A 17,544-nucleotide genomic window follows, 5' to 3' on the forward strand; every position below is an offset into this window, starting at 1 on the left:
TTTTTACTGGTTGGCCTATTTAAGCGATTTACAGGTCCTGTCTGTCCTGGTGCTAGGGCTGAGTCTGGGTCTTCAGATCACGCCCGAACGATCGTCTGCCGTTCTAGACGTATTGTTGTGGGTTTAACCTACCTACACTAGTAGCTAGAGTTGCCGTGGGAATTACTACACCACACATAACACACCCAAACTAGATTGACCGCACGCTTACTCGAAGCCGGACGTCGCTTTGTTCGCTTGAGCAGGGCTGAGGCGGAGGCTGGGATAGCATCGGGACACGGAAGCATTGTTGGCAAGAGCGTCATAACTCTGTCGCCTTTTTGCGTTCCGAGACTTACGTGCTGTTCGTGGTTTAACTGCGAAGGTTCTATTTCAATGTTCCTATATTAAATATATGTGGTTCACTCTAATATAATAATTGCAAATCTTAAAAAACGGTGGTGGTACAGTACTGGTAGAAAAATGAAGGGTGAAAGGACGTGAAAGCGTGGCGGACATTTTTGAATACTTTTTATAGAACAAAAATCGAAGAATAACGAATTAATTCCCTGCAAGCTGCTCTGCAGCACTTCGTACTGCTATCCCAGGAAAATTCTGTTATTGACACCTCGCGCGCCAACATTCGCTTCAGGAGTCCCTGCGCGTTTCCAGGTCTCCGCTGAGCATTCACCCGATCATTGAAGCCATTGAAGAGTCATTCCAACCGTCGTCGAGCAATAGGACCGTGGTTTGCCAGTTCTGTGCTGCTGAATGTGGATCCAGCTTTACCAATACGGACCACCTGACTTGAGTGACTTCTTGGTCATAGGCGAACCGGACAAGAGGTCGGAGTAACACCGCTTTGTCTCGTTTGCATCGTAATCTTCACCTGTCGCGTGACCACGCGTTCGTAGCGTTGGCAACTTGAATCTAGTCACACTAGCAATCACCAGGAATTGCTACACCACAATACCCCCGTTGCTCGGGCTCGTAGCTGCGTCGAGTGTTGCGTGCGAGGCACTTGAGACTGTCCGTTGTCACTTGCTGGACAGCATCTTGCACCGCTGTGTTGTTTTCTACAGCGCGACACAGGATCGCCGCCATCGGCAAAACTCGGAAAAAGTGGTTGATGGAAATGTGCCCCGCGCTACTGATCTTTCGCCAACCCTAAACACGTTTTTGAACTCATTGGTAAAATGCTCTAAGGGTAACCTGTCATCTATTGATATTTGTCATACACACCTAACCGCAGTAGATACATGTTATATTTGTCGTGTTTATACAGGACAGCAGGAAATTTTAGTCCTGATTTTTGCTGTAGCGACCGTTAACACAGAGCTAGTTTTATTGTGAATAGAACGAGTGAATCGTCAAAGAAACAAGTATTAGTTTTCCGAGATAGAATATTGAGAATGAAAGGCTCGAATTTATTTTTGTTTGCCCTAACCTTAGTGCTGTAGTCCACATTTTGGTCACATACGCGTATTTTTTTTTTGAAATAGTGTGTGGCAGTAACCACCGATCATTATTGCCTTAGGAGGGAACTCAGTGCCTGCCATAGTCGGAAAAAATGCACGCCATGACCCCGACATTTACCTTTACCGGTACAGTCATTTATAGTTTGCTTATACGATTCCGAGCCTGTGGAGCAATACCCGAATACATCGGGTCAATGTGTTGCTCCTCCACTTTGGCGTCGCCAATAGGTTCTCCATCTGACACGAAAAGAGTACCGACACGCTCACCGTTAAGAATCCGCAGCAGCACTCCCTGCTCCGCCTTCGCCACCACAGCAGCACGCACAGCGCCACTATCCACTGCGCGAATGCACGAGTGTAGCTTGTCCTTCTGTCCAATGGCTCCGACACGACTCTCGGACGCGATCATCTGCTTGTCGCCGCGCTGGAACCTTGAAATGAGCTTTCGGTTGTCCTTAGAGCCCGTGAAGATGCCGTCGACGTCCGTGATAAGCACCATGAGGTCCACCATCATCTCCTGGGCGAACAGCGCCGCGAGTGAGTCGTTGTCCCAGGCAATCTTGTTCTCCACGATAAGCGGCGTAGTACGTAGCGTGATGACGTCGTTCTCGTTAATAACAGGAATGATACCCACGTCCAGTAGGGCGCGCATGGCACGCTGGAGGTTGGCACGGACCTGTGGCTCCCTGAAGTCTGCGTCAGATGCCAGCACCTGGGAGCAGGCCAGATGGTACTGAGCGAAGAGCATCTCGTAGAGACTCTGTAGACCGCTTTGGCCGGCGGCAGCACATGCCTTCTCGTCGAACTGAACGTTGTCGCCCACCTGGCCGCCGAGATGTGACTGCATGGAGCCCGAGAGTAGATACTGGCGATGCAGCACCATCCTGCCGATGGGCACAGAGCCACTGGACACGAGGATGATGTTGTGGCCGCGCATGTGCAGCGCTGCGATCTGCTCTACGATGTTGCCGATCTGCCCCATAGCCAACAGGCCCTCGGGCGAGTGCACGATCTCCGTGCCGATCTTAATGAGGATGGTGCGCGCGCGGCGGAGATCGCGGCCGAACTCACGCATCTCCGGTTCGCTCTTGCTCTTGCTGCTGCTGGACATGCTGACTAAAGGGACGGGAGGCGGATGCACGGCGCTAGGCGACGCACGCAATGAAGGGCGGCGTCAATGGAGGAGGATGGAGAGTGACGCCTCATGGCCCAGCAAGTGATTGGTCGGAAAGAGACTTGAAGTTTGTAAGGAGCTTCTGGGCTTTTTCTCCTGGCGTCTGTGATGTGTGAAAAAGGCAAGAAGCCCTGGACACGAAGTCACACATGAGGAGTTTGCTTTTGCATCGATTCAGTGTGAGCTGGCAGCAGGAAATGCCGAAGTACGCTGCGATTTCTCCGGTTTGCGAACCGGAGAAATCGCAGCGTACTTCGTTTGAGCTTCGAAGTATCTGGGCTTCGCCACACACCAGAGACCACACTAACGCGTCGATAACGAAGGCGACATTCGTGGAGCAGGGCATGCAATCCGAGAGCTATTAAACATCGCCGATAGTCTTGCTGATGCAATGTAGCCTGGCGCCGCACGTGCGGCACGAACCTTGCGTAAAGCGCCCGATAAGTCGACTTATACGAGTTAGATTAAGCTAGACCTGCACCCACCGAGTCGAGGTTATCATAGCTCGTGGTCCAGCCAGTTCGTTCGTCTCCAACTTTGCGGCTCAATACACGTCGACGGCAAACTAAATGCATCAACAAACAACCAAGTCGATAGCAAACCTGCATTGATTCTCTCTAAGCGATTGTCTCGCCCACTTTCTTGGCAGCGTCCTGCAGTGAGCGCAGCTTGACCTTCTGCTCTCCGTCCAGCAGTTTTTTATCCTCAGCCGAGAGCTCCTGGCCGAAGCGGTCCTTCTTGTCTGACATGACGGCCGCGTACTGCTCCCATTCTTGCATAAAGGGCGGTACAAACTTGGATGCTGCGCTCTTGTGCCGCTTGAACTCGTCGCGCACGTACTGGTCTCCAAGAACCCGCATGTGTGGCTCCAGCTTTTGTCGGTGCAGAGTCAGGATGCGCTTATACAGCGCCAGCACCTTTGCCCGGTCCGCCATCCTTCTTATTCTTAACTGAAGTAAAGTTGCACAAACCCGTTTTACGTTGCTAATACGTTGCTCCAATCGCTACAGTTGCTCATCATGTCACCAAATCCTTAGTCCGCAATAATGCGCTCCATCACCAACGTGAGCCTCGACTCGTGGCTCTTCGGGGAGGACAAACCCAGCGGGAACGACGCCCCCAGTCGGTCGTCACTCAACGCTGTAGGTCCAAGTCCTCCACCTGCCCCGAAGAGAAACTCGGTGCGTCTCACAGGCCGCAGTTCACCGCCCAAATCCAACATGTCGGAGCTTTCGTACCCATTCCCCGTGAGCTCCAAGCTGCGCAAGCTCTTCCGCCCCAACAAACTACAATGGAAGAAACCCACGCACAAGACGCATCGACAGCTGGTGGGGATGGATACGACGAGCTTCCAGAAGCTGCAGGGCCACGTGCCGTTCACGCTCAAAGAGCTCGTGAAAGACCCGAAGAAGCTGCCGTATCTGCTGCAGTTTTTATCTGTGGACGCTGAGAGTCCTAGCGATACCACACACAGTAACTATCACCAGGTTCTGCTCTTCCTTATGGAGATCGAGCAGCTCCAGACAGTGGACGAAGGGAAACAACGTGAACAGGCTCGTAAGATATGGCACAAGTACATTGACAATTCGTCGGAGTTTCAGATCGCCGCAACACTAGAGCTCACGACCGAATTGGAGCAGCTGGTGAAGGACAATATTGACAAGACAGACAAGGTAAACGACAGCTTCTTTCCCATTCAGAAACTGGCCTACATGAGGCTCACTCGGGAAGAGATGCCGAGGTTCTTGAAGAGCGACGAGTACCTGCAAATGCTTATTGATACCGAAGACGGTACCAGGAGGATCCCGATGGAGAGAGTATTACAACAACCACGAGCAGCTCACTATTTTCTACTCTTCTTGATGCAAAGTCGACAGCATTTCGAGCTGTACTTCTGGCTACACGTCGAGTACGTGCTGAAACCTTTGCTGGAAGAAGAGAAATACGAGCTCTTTTGGCGACTGGCACGTGTGCTAGTGGACAAGGCACAGAATGACTCGCAGGCCATCACTCTTGCGACCAAGAACGACTTATACTTGGCGGTATCTAGTCGTCGCTTTGATGATAAACTCCAGCCGCCACAACCTGTAGCCAAGTCGCTATTTAACAAAGCACAGCAAGAGATTTTCGCCATGTTGAGGTCGTCGTGGTACGATCGATTCACCAAGAGCGATCTCTACAAAGTTGCGCTGAAGGACTCGCTTATCCACTTTGATCTCGTGGAATCCAAAGACTCGCCACCGAAGCTTCTGTCCAGAGCCTTTTCATCCGCAGAGTACTCGAAGGTGCACACCAATGCTGACGTAGCTGATGGGGAGAGTGAAGCGGGCAGCAATGAGCACGAAGACGAAGAAGAGAGCGCTGACAGCAAACCAACAACCACTGAAAGCTCCGATCAGTTGAGTGCGAGCAACAGCGAAGCCGGAAGTCTGAGCGATTCGGAGGAGACAGACGAGCGTGGTTTTGCCAAGGTGGTCTTGAATCTCGAGAGTATCATCCGACTGACTAAGCTTCCTGAAGGACTTCAAGTGCACTACCGACCCAACTACGAGTCTCCTAGTGCGAATGCACCCGTGCCGAAGGAAGATGACTGCGGTATCGATACCATCCTGACGTTCGCGACGTTCATGGAGAAACAGGAGGGAGAGGATGCCGCTGCTACTCTGATGCTCATGCCTGTTCCCAATCCACACAAGGAAAAGGACAGCAACGATGAGTCCTTTGAGGACATTGGACGACGAATCAAGACTTTCCTCGTTCCGAGCGGACGGATCCTCATCAAGCGGTCAGGTGGTGAAAAGTGTCCTGCTGATATCCTATTCCCTTTCCAACAAAGCGGTCGAGATGGATTCCTGTTTGGATCAGTCTACTTGACGTATGAGCCCATGCACGTGGGATCCTCCAACGACGAGATTTATGTGGCCAAAGGCTTCTGTTTGCTATCGCATCTACCGCTCGTGAACTCGCTTAGGAAGTTGGTGGAAGAGCACGTTCAAAGCGTCCAAGAGCCATCCAGTGTCCTCGCGCATGATCGATTAGCGTTGCTGTTTCAAAGCAGTCTCAGCTGGAGAAGAACGACTATTACGAGTGCCAGAACTCACACGTACGTGCACCCGGAAATGCGGCGTCTGGCTCATCGGAAACACAGCAGCATTTTGAGTCTACCTTTGAGTACACTGGAGACACAAGTGGATGTCCCGATGACGATCCTTTTCGAGCAGTTTGGGACTGCAATGGTCCTCCAGATTCTCGCCAGCGCTGTGCTGGAGTGCAGTATCGTAGTAGTTGCCAGCCAGTACTCGCTGCTGACCATGTGCGCTGAGGCGATCCGCAACCTGTTGCGTCCGTTCTCGTGGTGTCACGTGTATGCTCCTGTGCTGCCAAAGCCTCTGCTGTCCTATCTGCAGTGTCCCACACCAATTCTCGTGGGTGTGAACAGCGAGTTTGCGGTACGATCAGATCTTCCAACGCGGGGTTTGTATCTCGTTGCTGATGTGGATCGCAAAGTCGTGGAATACGTCGGCGACCAGTCCGTGTCTTGGCGTGGTCTGGGGCTGCGAGATGATGTGGGTAAAGAGTCGATCTTCCTGCCTCGATGCTTCGAAGCTGCTAAGCATGAGCTGGACAGGTTGCTATTCCCGAGAACGCTGCAGTTCGACGCAATAGGAGGATGTGAGACGACGCCAATTGATAACGTCGACAGCTCCTTCGTGTATTCTTCGCCTCCCGAGACGGAAGCTGAGCGGGATGAGCAGGTACGAGGAATCTGCTTTGATCTGTTCTCGGAGCTCTTGAGCGGCCATACGAATGCCTGTCTGGTGGTGGGCGACACGAAGGAGTCTGTGGTTATCTTCGACGAGACCGAGTTCCTAGCGACGCGTGCTGAAGAAGATCAACCGTTCTATCGAGCTCTGCTGCGTACACAATGCTTCTCAGAAATCGTCAGTGCACATCGGATCAACATGGGTTCAAAGGAGACTGATGCAGACACCTTGGACGCAGATGAGGATCTGCAGGAAGGAATCATCTAACTAAATGTTTATCAATGTTGACCTTTGCTCACCCAAATTTTAACAGTTACGCTGGCTCGCAGATGTATCAGCACTTGAGGCCTCCTCTTCGCGATGAACTTTCTTCGCTGGCGTGTCTTCCATCTCCACATCCCCTTCGGCGGCGCGGCTTCGCTTAAGAGACTGGGCATCAGCGGCTTCTTCCAAGACTACGTCCACCTGGCTACCATTTATCTTTGCAGCATCCATATCAGCAGTAACCATCTCGGTGTCCTCAGCCTCATTGCCAGATTCACTGTTCGCACCGTTAATAGACACCTCTGGCGTCGTAGCCTGGTCAACGGCATCCGCAATTTCAAACTCTTGAGTTTCCTGCGCCTCTGAAGACTGTTCTGTTAGAGGATGCGAGTCCAAGTTGTCCTCAAGTACTTGGGTTTCCTCCATGTCTTGCGTTTGGCTTTCGTCAGTGTCATCGTTCTTTGACGAATTCACAGTCGGACTTGTGCCGTTCATCTCCGCATCAGGGATTGCGTCAGAAGCGCCAATAGATATTTCGTCCGTCGCAGCGTTAGCAGTGCTAGACGGATCGGTTGTTGCACTCGTTGGTCCTGCTAAAAGCATATCGTCGTCGCTGTCATCATCACTTAAGTCTGCTCCACGACGCAGCCGTCGTCTGGAATGAGCAGTGTCAAGCTTAGCGAGGTCCTTTTCTAATCTGGATTCTCGCACAGTATTCTCTTCGAGATCGCCATTGTGTTCCCCATCGGAAGCACTCTGTTCGTTCTCCTCTTCATCAGATGAGTCGTGCGTCTTCCGGTGAAGCTTCAGGTACTTAACACGACGTTCTATCTGCTCGGGTGTTCGATCACGTTCCTGAAACATGTCCTCGTACGAAATGACCTCGTACACGGAGGGCAGATGACGGAATTTCATGTACACCTTCGCCAGATAACGATCCTCGACTTTACTCCAGTTCTTTGCCCTCTCCGTCGCCGCGCGAGACATTGGCGTCTTCCGTTTCAGCTTCGGCTTTGCTGTAGCAGCTTCGGACGAACCTTCGGCGTCACCTTCAGCCTCACCCTCGTCTTCTTTAGTTTCCTTATCCACCAGCGACGTCGACTGGAAATCCGACGGCCCAAGCGTGAACTGGAACTCAGCCTCACCCTCAAGTTCTTCATGATCCAGAGCAATGCGGTGTCGTCTTGACTCGTTAATCGCCTCAATTCTCCTCTCTCGTCCCAGTGCAACAGCCTCCGATTTGGACTTGCTCATTGAATCCATCGGGTCGTAACTTCGCTGGATGAGTATACACGACTTGGAAGGGTACGTCTGACGTAGCAGAGCCTCCACAAACAGCAAGTTGTTTTTGTCAGCGAGTGTGAAGAAGTCGCGAACAACGCCACGAATGAAGTCCAGGAAGTTCTTGTACTCGGGGAGACGCTGGATATACGAGTCTTGGAGCATCTTGTTGAACAGCAGGAACACGTGGATGTTGAAGAGCATCGGTTGCATCGTCCATTCCTCTTGCTGGTAGATCTTGAAGTGCTTTGTCCGGTAGAAGAACGAGTGAATGTAATGGTTCACTTTTGCGCTGTTCTCACGGTAATCGGCAAGTAGAGAGCAGTACATCCGGATCGTGTCTGCTGACACCATACTTGAAAAGTACTTCCGCACGTCAAAGTCAGCCTCTTTGCGTTGCATTTCCATAAGGAGTTGTGCCTGTCTTTCTGTTTCCTCTTCATCCGTAGAGCTGTCATCCGAGTCTTCACCGTCTTTCGACTCCCCCTCCTTTCGTTTTTTCTTCTGTCGCTTTCTGGAAACAGCAACGCACAATAGTGAGGCAATGTCATGCATATTAGCGACACCCGGTTACGTCCACTTACTTGTCCAGATATGCTTTTCTTCGTGAAAGAACCTTAATAGTTCCTTGAGAGTCCAGCACTTTGAAGACGAGCTGCGATCAATAGAAATAACATCAACAATCAGCTCAAGTCACCCACTCGCTCAGCATGTAGATCCATCATAGCTTACATGTGTGAGCGTAACGACGTCGACCACGTATGCCTTGGGAAAGAGGCCTGGAGACCATGTTTTCAGCAATACCGGCAGCCGATCCAGGAAGTCGCGCTCGTAAAAGATCTTATGCTGCAGAGAGTCGGCGATACGCTGGAAGCGGGGGTCATCACTTGCAGTGAGCTCTGCAAGATATGCCATCATCTCAGTCAGAAGCTGGACTGAAACAGTCATGCCGTGATGGTTTTTCATCGTGGCGTAATTCTCGATTGACTGAAGCACAAAGTTGAACGAGAACATATCCAGCGTAGAAAGCACTGCCTTCTCGTCGTAGTCCGGCTTTTCAGGGGCCGGAGGTGGAGGAGTGGTGAAGTCCAACGCATTCTGAAGCTCCGTCGTCTTCTTCTGGGCTGCCTTCAGCTGCTGCTTGTAGTGCGACTTCAGCGCTTGGACCTTCAAGCGATGATATGTCATGAGGAACCAAACGAGGTGGAAGTACTGGAGACGATCCGTGGAGATCAACTTGTTGCTGCCTCGACGGAACTCTGTCTTCAACGAGTTCGTGAGCTGGAAATATGATTTTCCAACGATAGAGTCGCAAATCTCCTGAAGGACACTCATAGTACGTCTGACAAATCAAATCACAACATAAAACACGGTTAATAAAGCCCAACGTAAGGGCACACACGTCATCTCAAAACTTACTCGTCGGACTCAGTCACTTTGCCTTTACCGCCGAAGATTTCGTGGATGTCTGTAACTGGAGCCGCACTCTTCTTTCCTCTTCTCCTCGAGACCGGCTTCTTGGCTGCCTGGGGGACCTGATCATACACCGTCTTCGAGAAATCCGACAATACCGTCGACCTCCCAGTCGGACCGACCATCGTCAGCACACCGCCGAAGTTAGAATGACGACGTGATCCTGACTGATGCAACGCTGACGCCTTCTTTTCATTGTTGAGCTTCGCCAGGAGATCTCCTCTCGCCGGTGCCGTGTTTCGTCCAGCTCTCGACGCTGTAGAACTACTCGATGACGTCGATGTAGCCACCTGTTCACCTAAACTTTTGGCTGTGCCTTCCCACTGTTTCTTCGCGAATGCCACTACCGACTTCGGCTGCGAGCAGTCCAGCGTCAAGTCGATCATCTCCATGATCAACAAGTTCCATTCTCTGTTCTCTGGCGAGTCAATATCTTGTGCGAATAGCAAAATCATCTCGTACACGTTTTCTTCGTGCAACGTACAGATCAGATCCTCCTGTAGATGACTAAAGTACGACGTGGTCGAAGTCACAAACCTCGGGTCTTCGTTGGGGATTGCCAGTAAGTTCCTGATCAGAGTGAGCACAATTTCCATATTCAAATAGTCCTGAGCCGTGCGTTTTCCTTTACGGGACAGCGGCTCCACGAGGATCGTCATCATGATGGGGATGATGCCGCAGCGCAGGAACTCGTGCTTGTATTGGCGCAGATACTTGAGCTGCTGAGCGATGTTGGTGGAGTCTTTTGGAGGCTTCATAGTGAGCATCACTAGCACTTTAAGGATGGAGAAGACGAGCGCCCAGTCGTGCTGGTGATTGACGAGCAGTGGCAGTAGCTTCTTCTGTAAGATCTTCCATTTGCCCAACTGCTTGGCCACCAGTTTGTGCTTCGCGTGGTCTCTACGCAAAGCGCGCTGGAGATCGTGGATCCACTCGGCGCAGTTCTCGCCACGCATCAGCACAGGCTCCTCGCCTTCGTTTTGTACGCGAAGCATACCCAAGTTGGAGCACACAAGCAGCAGTTCGTTCATCATTGCGTCGTCGAGCTGAGGCTCATTAGCGTCGGCCTCTTCGTCGGATGAGGCCACACCAAAGTCCTCGAGCTCTTCGTCGTGTTGTGCAGAGGCCGTGAGCTCATCGCGCTCAGCGTCGCTGCCAGTGCGGGCAGAGCTCTCGGCCATTGTTGCTAATTTGGCTATTGGCGCCAAAAATCGGATAAAGCAAGAGTGAATGCTTGGTGTGGTGGAGATGCTGGATTAAGTACGATTACTTGAATCTGTACACATTTTGACGGCTTAAGATGGAGGCGCTGGCACAGCCCGTGCCCATGGAGGCGCCGCAGGATGCGCAGCAGGAGCAACAAACTCAACCGCCTGTCGCAGAGGAGCAGTCTGCGCAAAATTCGCAGCAAATTTTGGACCAGCAGGCTCAAGAGCAGCAGACACAAGTCCCAGCTCAAGTCCCTGAAGGACTCGGACAGCACCAGCAGAGCCTGCAACCTGCTTTGCCTCAGCCTCAACAGCCTCAACAGATCCCTCAGCCACCTCAGCAGCAGAACTTCGTCTCCTCTGGCTACGATGCCGCCTCCATGAACCCCGTGGCGGCCAGTCAGCAGATGCAGATGCCTCAGCAGTTCCAGCCCCAGCAGCAATACAATCCTCTCTACCAACAGTACAACGCCCAGCAGCAACAGTACAACCCTCAGCAAACCCCCCAACAGCAGCAGATGAACGCCTACAACCTCAAAACGCCGTCTACGATGGCATTTGGCGCTTCCTCCGCTCCAGCCGAAGAGCGCGCTACTCACTTACTGGCGGCCTGTGAGTCTTGCCTCGTCGTCACTCGCATACCGGGCGTGGACATGTCATTCCGTCGTATCATGGAGCGCAAATGCCCGCGCTGTGGCGGCACTCTGGTGCTGCCTCAGGAGGTCATGGAGATGCTCATTCTCTACGGAAACTTCGTGCCCGAGTCGGCGGCCGTCACGCTCGTACTCGGGACCATGGTGCTGCATCCATCGCTTCGGGCGGACTTTATGGCGGCCGCAATGAACGACCTGCTCACTCCGCTCCAGACCGACTTTGTCTACGATGTGGCCGTGCCCAAACGACCAGACGGACTGGGCATGTCACTGCGAATGAACCGTGAGTGACTTGTTACCTGATTTTTGTATCGGAACTCTAACGCTGATGTGTTTTGTGGCTGTGTATTTGCAGAGGGAAACCTCGTGGTCGGCGGCTTCATTGACTTCGAGAATAACCAGGAGAGTCCGTCCGTAGCCGCTCGGATCATCGCTGTGGACGACATTTTGGTGGCGATCAACAAGAAATCCATCACGTCGTGGACATTTGAGAAGAGCATTAGCATGTTGGCTCACGCAGCGTCGCCTGTGTACTTGACGTTCCGGCGCCGCCAGCCGGTCATGTTGCTCTAGAGAAGACGGCTGGGTAGCGGGTTCCACCGCGTCAATGCTAATATGAATCCGTTTGTTTACTAATTTCACCCCGTTTTAGTTGTAGAAAGCTGGTGCTGGTGCTTACTACGTTAGATATTAGCTGCTGCAATAAGTCGTTCCGGAATGCAGCAAACCCTTCATGGTCACTACACCCTCAAGTGCGCCGCGGTTGCATACGAAGCAGTGGTCACAGCGCAACATGGTGAAGAGCATGTGAACGTCACCCAGTGAAGTGTTGCTCGATATCGTCATGCCAACAGGCTGGATAACGCAGGCATTACCCTCCGTGATTTTGACTCTATCGTTCATTTTGGCTCGCTTGAACGCGGACCATCCATCGCTCAATAAGGCCAACATCTTCTCGTCGTTCATCAGGAACGGAATTGGTGCACTGCCTTCCAGATGATTAGCCGCCGACGTAAGAGCGCTGTACGTCTCATCGACCGACATGTTCCCGTTCAGTCCTCCAACCTGGTTGCTTCTGACGACATCCATCAGTGTAGCCCAAGAGAAACCTGATGACGAAGACTTGGGCTCTTCACCAAGATCCTGTTCTACTTCCTCGAGGCTGTTTGCAGCATAATACGCTCGTACGAATTTCTTGAGGTGCGTAGAGCTGACAACCCCCAACAAGACCATCGATTTATCGTCCTGAACAACAGGAATATCCTGGTTTGGAAGCCGATGCAGTGCCAACAACAGCCTTGCCACGGTTGTATTCTTCGTGATATATACGGTGAATACTTCGACGATATCTCCAGCGCAAGCATCTGGTTCGAAGTCCAGTATCGGGAGGAACGGGGTGCCGCTGACTATCAGTAGTGTATCATAGACTGACCTCTCGTTGAACAAGCTTGACGTTGCCATGGCAGCCAACACTGCGCAGAAGATCGGGAGGATCAACGACATTTCACCAGTAATTTCGAGGGTGATCACAGCGACCGAGACTGCTTTCGTGGCTGCACCTCCAAACGCAGCAGCTCCCGCCAAAGCGTGTAGCGCCGATACTGGGGAACAACGTTGACAGTGTTTCACCAAATAACCGGCCGAAAGCAGCACCGCCGATAAACGTTGGAACCCACACGCCTGTGGGCATCTTGAGTGAAATACACACTGGCAACAGGAACATGAAGATGGCTGGCAGAACAGAGAGCGTGTAGAACTTGGAGAACTTGGTAAAAGAATCAGGGAGATCCGACTCGGTAAACAGCGTCGAGAGCGTGTCAATTGTCGTGCTGTGAGCAAACTCACCCGGTACATACGTCAGAGTTCCGCATAATACCGCGACGATGAATGGATCGATCCACTCGACGAATACTCGTTTCCAGGTATGTGAGGATTTGCGTAAATCCTTTCGAATTTGCGCAATGACTCGTAGTAACTTGATCATCACAATGCACATGAGTCCTAGCATCGCTCCCATCAACATGTACAATGGAATCTCCCAGATGGAGAAGGGGTGTCCACCGAAAGACGTGGCTAGAATCGCTGTGGTCGCTTGCTTGGAGGTACTTTCGGCTAGAACTAGTGTCATCCGAAGCATCACAGCTCCAGACACAGCACTGATGAACGCCTTGACGTAGTTGGACATGAGATAATACGTCGCTGTGACTTCCATCGAGAACAACACGCCACCAATTGGAGATGAAAACAACGACGACACACCAACTGCACACGCTGCTGCTAGGAGCTGGATCCTGCCGTTGAGGTGTGAACTAAAACCGCAGTAAAATGGCAACCGGAGAATATGGTGCGTCACGATGGACATGATGTGCACGTTGCAACCTTCTGTGCCTACCACGAGACCTGCACCAACCGAACAAATAAGGCCCAGAATCTTGGTCACCAACGTAGTGAAGTCGAAGTAGCCAGGAAGATACAATCTCGGATCAATTCCTGTGAGAATCGCCTTCATCTGTGAAACACCCGAACCTTCAAACGCACATAACGTTAAGCTAGCATTCCAACAGCATCAATCCCACTGCTTTTTACCTGCAGCCACAGGGGCTATCGTTGTGATAAGTAGACCAACGAAAGAGAAAACCACAGTGTGACCTGTCCAAATGAAGTACCGTGCCAGCTCCGATGTCGTCTGGTTAACCATCGTATCTCTCAGATCCAGCAGCTCCTGGCACACACTAGATTGTCAAAAATACCAGGTTACGAGCCCATTCATTACTTCAGCTCCATTCCAAACTCACCTTCTGATCCCATAATTCAATGGTCCTCCAATCACCCCCAAGAGCACCAAGAAGCTCACCGCTTTGAGCTGTCGTCGGTAGTATTTCCGCTTGTTCTTGGCGCGCTCTCGCTCTCCACCGAAGAGCGAGCCACTGGACATGGATCGTTGCGCCGCATATTTGCGGAAAGCATTCAGAAAGTCTGAGTCTTCACTGTGCGCGTCCAAATCAACTAAAAACTCCTCGGTGTCGTCGTGGTCGTACGACGCAGCGCGCTGCTGGAACTCGGTGAGACTCGCGATCCGCCCCGTGCGGCGCTTGTGAGCCGGCAGCAACTGATCCTGAAGTTCATTAACAGCGGAGACCATCGTACACGAAGACAGGAATGCGCGGCACGACACGTCACGCTAAATGTCCCATCTACACGCTGAGGCTTTGCTCATGCATTTCGACGCGAACATCAAAAGAAGATTCGAATCAAACTACACTAGGATTATCTATTGTTTCTAGTTACGCAACACCGGCGAATTTGCCGGAGCGCAGTAGTCCTTTAGTGGTGACAACTCCTTCTAGAGCTCCGTGGTCGCATACAAAGCAGTGATCACAGCGGAGCATCGTGAAGATCATGTGGAGATCGTCCAGAGGCGTGTTACTCGAGATGGTCATGGCCATAGGACGGATGATACAGATCCGCCCCTCCGTGATCTTCACTGTTGCGTTGAGCTTCTCGGCCTTGGCACTGTCCCAGCCTTCGTTTAACAGCCCCAACATCTTCGAGTCGTCCAGTAGGAACGGAACTGCGCCACCTCCAGGCCCGATCAAATGATGTTTCTGGGTTGACAATGCGTTGTATGTGATATCGATTGATCCCATGCCGTTGAAGCCACCCGTGTTGTCTGTTCGAGTGTTCGTAAGCTTGTCCTTCAGTGTGGCCCACCATAGCGACGGCGTTTCCTTCTGGGGCTTTTCGCCAAGATCCACATCAACCTCTGCGATGCCGTTCAACTCGTAGTATTTCCTAACGAACCTTCGTAACTGGGAGCCACTCACCACTCCCAGTAAGACCATCGACGCTTCATCATCAACAACTGGTATTTCATGATGCGGCAGTCGTTGGAGTGCGAGCAGGATACGAGCAATTGACGTTCGCTTGGTGATGTATACCAAGCATGGCTCCACGACGTCACCTGCTGTTTCAGTTGGTTCAAAGTCTACAAGAGGCAGGAATGGCATTTCGTTCACGATCAGTAACGTGTCGTAGACGGATTTCTCCTTGAACAGGTTGGAGACTGCCATCGCAGCAAGCGAAGAGCAGAATAACGGGAGGATCATGGACATTGCCGCCGTGATTTCCAGTGTAATGACCGCGACGGAGACTGCGCGAGTGGCTGCAGTGCCAAACGCAGCAGCACCAGCCAATGCGTACGTTCCAGGAATCACACTGAGGCTAGGAAAAACTGTAGCGACGACCTCTCCAAACATGCGACCGAATGCGGCACCCGCGATGAACGTTGGTACCCAAATTCCAGTAGGAATCCGCAGAGTGATGCATAGCGGGAGTAGGAACATGAACACAGCAGATAAAATGGAGAGTGCGTAGTACTTGGACGTCACATGCCACGACGAAGGGAGTTCGCCTTCGGTAAATAAAATAGCAAGGTCGTCCATCGAGTTATGTCGAGCGTATTCACCTGGTACGAACGTTAACACCGCGGTTAAGATCGACACAATAAGCGGATCAATCCACGTAACCAAAACTTTTTTCCACTTCTGGGATGATTTTCGAAAGGAGCTTCTGTGTTCAGCAATTTTGCGCAAGAACCACATCATGGCTGTGCACAATAAACCCAGTACAGTCCCCAGGAAGATATACAAGGGGATTTCCCAGATAGTGAACGGACTGGCAGGAAACTGCGTCTTCAAGACTGCCTGCGTCGCGAGGTTGGATTCGCTTTTTGCCAATACCAGAGTTAACCGTAGCATCACTGCTCCAGCCACGGCGCTGATGAACGCCTTAATGTAGTTGGACATGAGGTAGTACGTGGAAGTGACTTCCATACTGAAGAGGACGCCACCGATTGGGGACGAAAACAGCGACGACACGCCCACGGCACAGGCCGCTGCCAGTAATTGGAGTCGGCCATTGAGATGGACACTAAAGCCTTTAAACACCGGTGTCTTCAGTAAATGGTGCGTGACGATAGACATGATGTGGACGTAGGCTCCTTCGGTGCCTACAATTAACCCTCCACCAACAGAACACACCAAACCAGCAACTTTAGCGAGAAACGTCGAGAAGTCGAAATACCCAGGCAGATACATCCGCGGATCGATGCCTGTTAGAATCGATTTCATTTGGGAGACGCCAGAGCCTGCAGCAACCGGTGCGAGTTGCGTGAAGAAGATCCCCAGACCTGAAAAGACGACAGTATGAGCTGTCCAAGCTGCGAGTTTTGATGCGTAGTTTGGGGCCTGATCTACGACATATTCTCTCAATTCAATGAGGTAATTAAACAGCACTCGAATACCGTAATTCAAGGGTCCTCCGATGACACCCAAGAGGATCAAGAAGCACACTGCTTTGAGTTGGCGACGGTAGTATCTGTGCTTATCGAGAGCTCGACCCCTCTCACCTCCAAAGAGTGATACACCCGAGACGGATTTCCTGCCGCCATATTTTCGGAAGGTCTCGACGAAGTCGGATCCGTCACTATCTCGGCGATCGGGGGTGACGCCTACGTAGGTGTCCGAGATGTCGGTATCGAGCTCGTCCTTCAGTAAGGCGGCAAAGTTATTTTCTTGACCGTTGGCGGGTTGGAGACTGTAGCGAACGGCGCGTTGCTGGAATTCCTGCAGGCTGCCGATACGCCCCGTGCGTCGCGCGTAGGATGGCAGCATCGCGTCCGTCGAGGTGGTTGCCTTATCCTTTGGCAACTCCATCGTTCCCCTTAGCTGCAATCACCGCCTCGGCAGCCCTTGCCCCTCGATCTCACCCCGGCAGGCCACAATATCAACCCAGCGCAAGATTCCTTCTCCAATATTGCTATTTCCAGTCACTACGACGCGACGAATTTGAGACAATAATATTTTGTCTGACGAACGGCGTCGGACCGACCACTACGCGCTCCAGCTTTTTGAGAGCCAAGAAAGACAACGGCGTATTAATGCTACTAACGTTAGTAGTATTAAATGGAGGACAGCCTTGGCGGAGTTTGTGGCGCTGAATCATATAGCATGTAACGTCCAGTGTCTGATGCAGCGGAGAGCACTCCGCACGCAAGGTAAACGGATTGTTGCGCGCTGGCCAAAGTATGACGGGCAAGCACTGTCGAGTCGACAGTGCCGACCATGGTGTGGTTTGTTGCCGAGCCACTATTAACTCCGGTACTTTGCGTAGCCGCCGGTAATTCTATCCACGCTTTCAATGCTCGACAAAGAACACTACACGTACTAGCGGAAACCATGGAGCATTCGTGTGTGACACAATGTAGTCCGA

The 17,544-nt window shown here is 51.9% G+C and overlaps 8 protein-coding genes across 9 annotated transcripts; 2 read left to right on the forward strand and 6 right to left on the reverse strand.

Annotated features, from left to right (window-relative positions):
• Positions 1-764: 764 nt before the first annotated feature.
• PPTG_23735 (hypothetical protein) lies at positions 765-1,083 on the reverse strand (the record flags this gene model as incomplete). The annotated part of the gene is made up of 2 exons (XM_008912680.1): positions 765-909; positions 953-1,083. 2 exons carry the CDS (start codon positions 1,081-1,083, stop codon positions 765-767), a joined length of 276 nt encoding a protein of 91 aa, XP_008910928.1.
• A 289-nt stretch (positions 1,084-1,372) lies between these two features.
• Positions 1,373-2,848, reverse strand: PPTG_15918 (hypothetical protein). Its single transcript, XM_008912681.1, has one exon. It carries the CDS (start codon positions 2,566-2,568, stop codon positions 1,594-1,596), a length of 975 nt encoding a protein of 324 aa, XP_008910929.1. The 5' UTR covers positions 2,569-2,848; the 3' UTR covers positions 1,373-1,593.
• Positions 2,849-3,067: 219 nt separating this feature from the next.
• PPTG_15919 (hypothetical protein) lies at positions 3,068-4,120 on the reverse strand. The gene has a single exon (XM_008912682.1). It carries the CDS (start codon positions 3,564-3,566, stop codon positions 3,249-3,251), a length of 318 nt encoding a protein of 105 aa, XP_008910930.1. The 5' UTR covers positions 3,567-4,120; the 3' UTR covers positions 3,068-3,248.
• On the forward strand, positions 3,660-6,986 carry PPTG_15920 (hypothetical protein). Its single transcript, XM_008912683.1, has one exon. It carries the CDS (start codon positions 3,678-3,680, stop codon positions 6,660-6,662), a length of 2,985 nt encoding a protein of 994 aa, XP_008910931.1. The 5' UTR covers positions 3,660-3,677; the 3' UTR covers positions 6,663-6,986.
• Positions 6,572-10,814, reverse strand: PPTG_15921 (hypothetical protein). The gene is made up of 4 exons (XM_008912684.1): positions 9,360-10,814; positions 8,673-9,282; positions 8,525-8,595; positions 6,572-8,454 (listed from the first exon to the last, which is right to left on the reverse strand). Exons 1-4 carry the CDS (start codon positions 10,592-10,594, stop codon positions 6,702-6,704), a joined length of 3,669 nt encoding a protein of 1,222 aa, XP_008910932.1. The 5' UTR covers positions 10,595-10,814; the 3' UTR covers positions 6,572-6,701.
• PPTG_15922 (hypothetical protein) lies at positions 10,683-13,975 on the forward strand. The gene is made up of 2 exons (XM_008912685.1): positions 10,683-11,557; positions 11,630-13,975. The coding sequence occupies exons 1-2, from the start codon at positions 10,714-10,716 to the stop codon at positions 11,845-11,847; spliced, it is 1,062 nt and encodes a 353-aa protein (XP_008910933.1). The 5' UTR covers positions 10,683-10,713; the 3' UTR covers positions 11,848-13,975.
• PPTG_15923 lies at positions 11,965-14,508 on the reverse strand (the record flags this gene model as incomplete). 2 transcript variants are annotated; one of them, XM_008912687.1, is made up of 4 exons in its annotated part: positions 14,070-14,508; positions 13,861-13,996; positions 12,904-13,800; positions 11,965-12,875 (listed from the first exon to the last, which is right to left on the reverse strand). In XM_008912687.1, the coding sequence occupies exons 2-4, from the start codon at positions 13,970-13,972 to the stop codon at positions 11,965-11,967; spliced, it is 1,920 nt and encodes a 639-aa protein (XP_008910935.1). In that variant the 5' UTR covers positions 13,973-13,996; positions 14,070-14,508. The 2 variants fall into 2 exon arrangements, with proteins under 2 accessions (XP_008910935.1, XP_008910934.1); XM_008912686.1 differs by having other exon boundaries at positions 13,861-14,006.
• Positions 14,509-14,514: 6 nt separating this feature from the next.
• PPTG_15924 (hypothetical protein) lies at positions 14,515-17,125 on the reverse strand. Its single transcript, XM_008912688.1, has one exon. It carries the CDS (start codon positions 16,986-16,988, stop codon positions 14,559-14,561), a length of 2,430 nt encoding a protein of 809 aa, XP_008910936.1. The 5' UTR covers positions 16,989-17,125; the 3' UTR covers positions 14,515-14,558.
• Positions 17,126-17,544: the final 419 nt, after the last annotated feature.

The sequence above is a fragment of the Phytophthora parasitica genome (genome assembly GCF_000247585.1).
Source record: "Phytophthora parasitica INRA-310 unplaced genomic scaffold supercont2.49, whole genome shotgun sequence".
Taxonomy (NCBI): domain Eukaryota; phylum Oomycota; class Peronosporomycetes; order Peronosporales; family Peronosporaceae; genus Phytophthora; species Phytophthora nicotianae.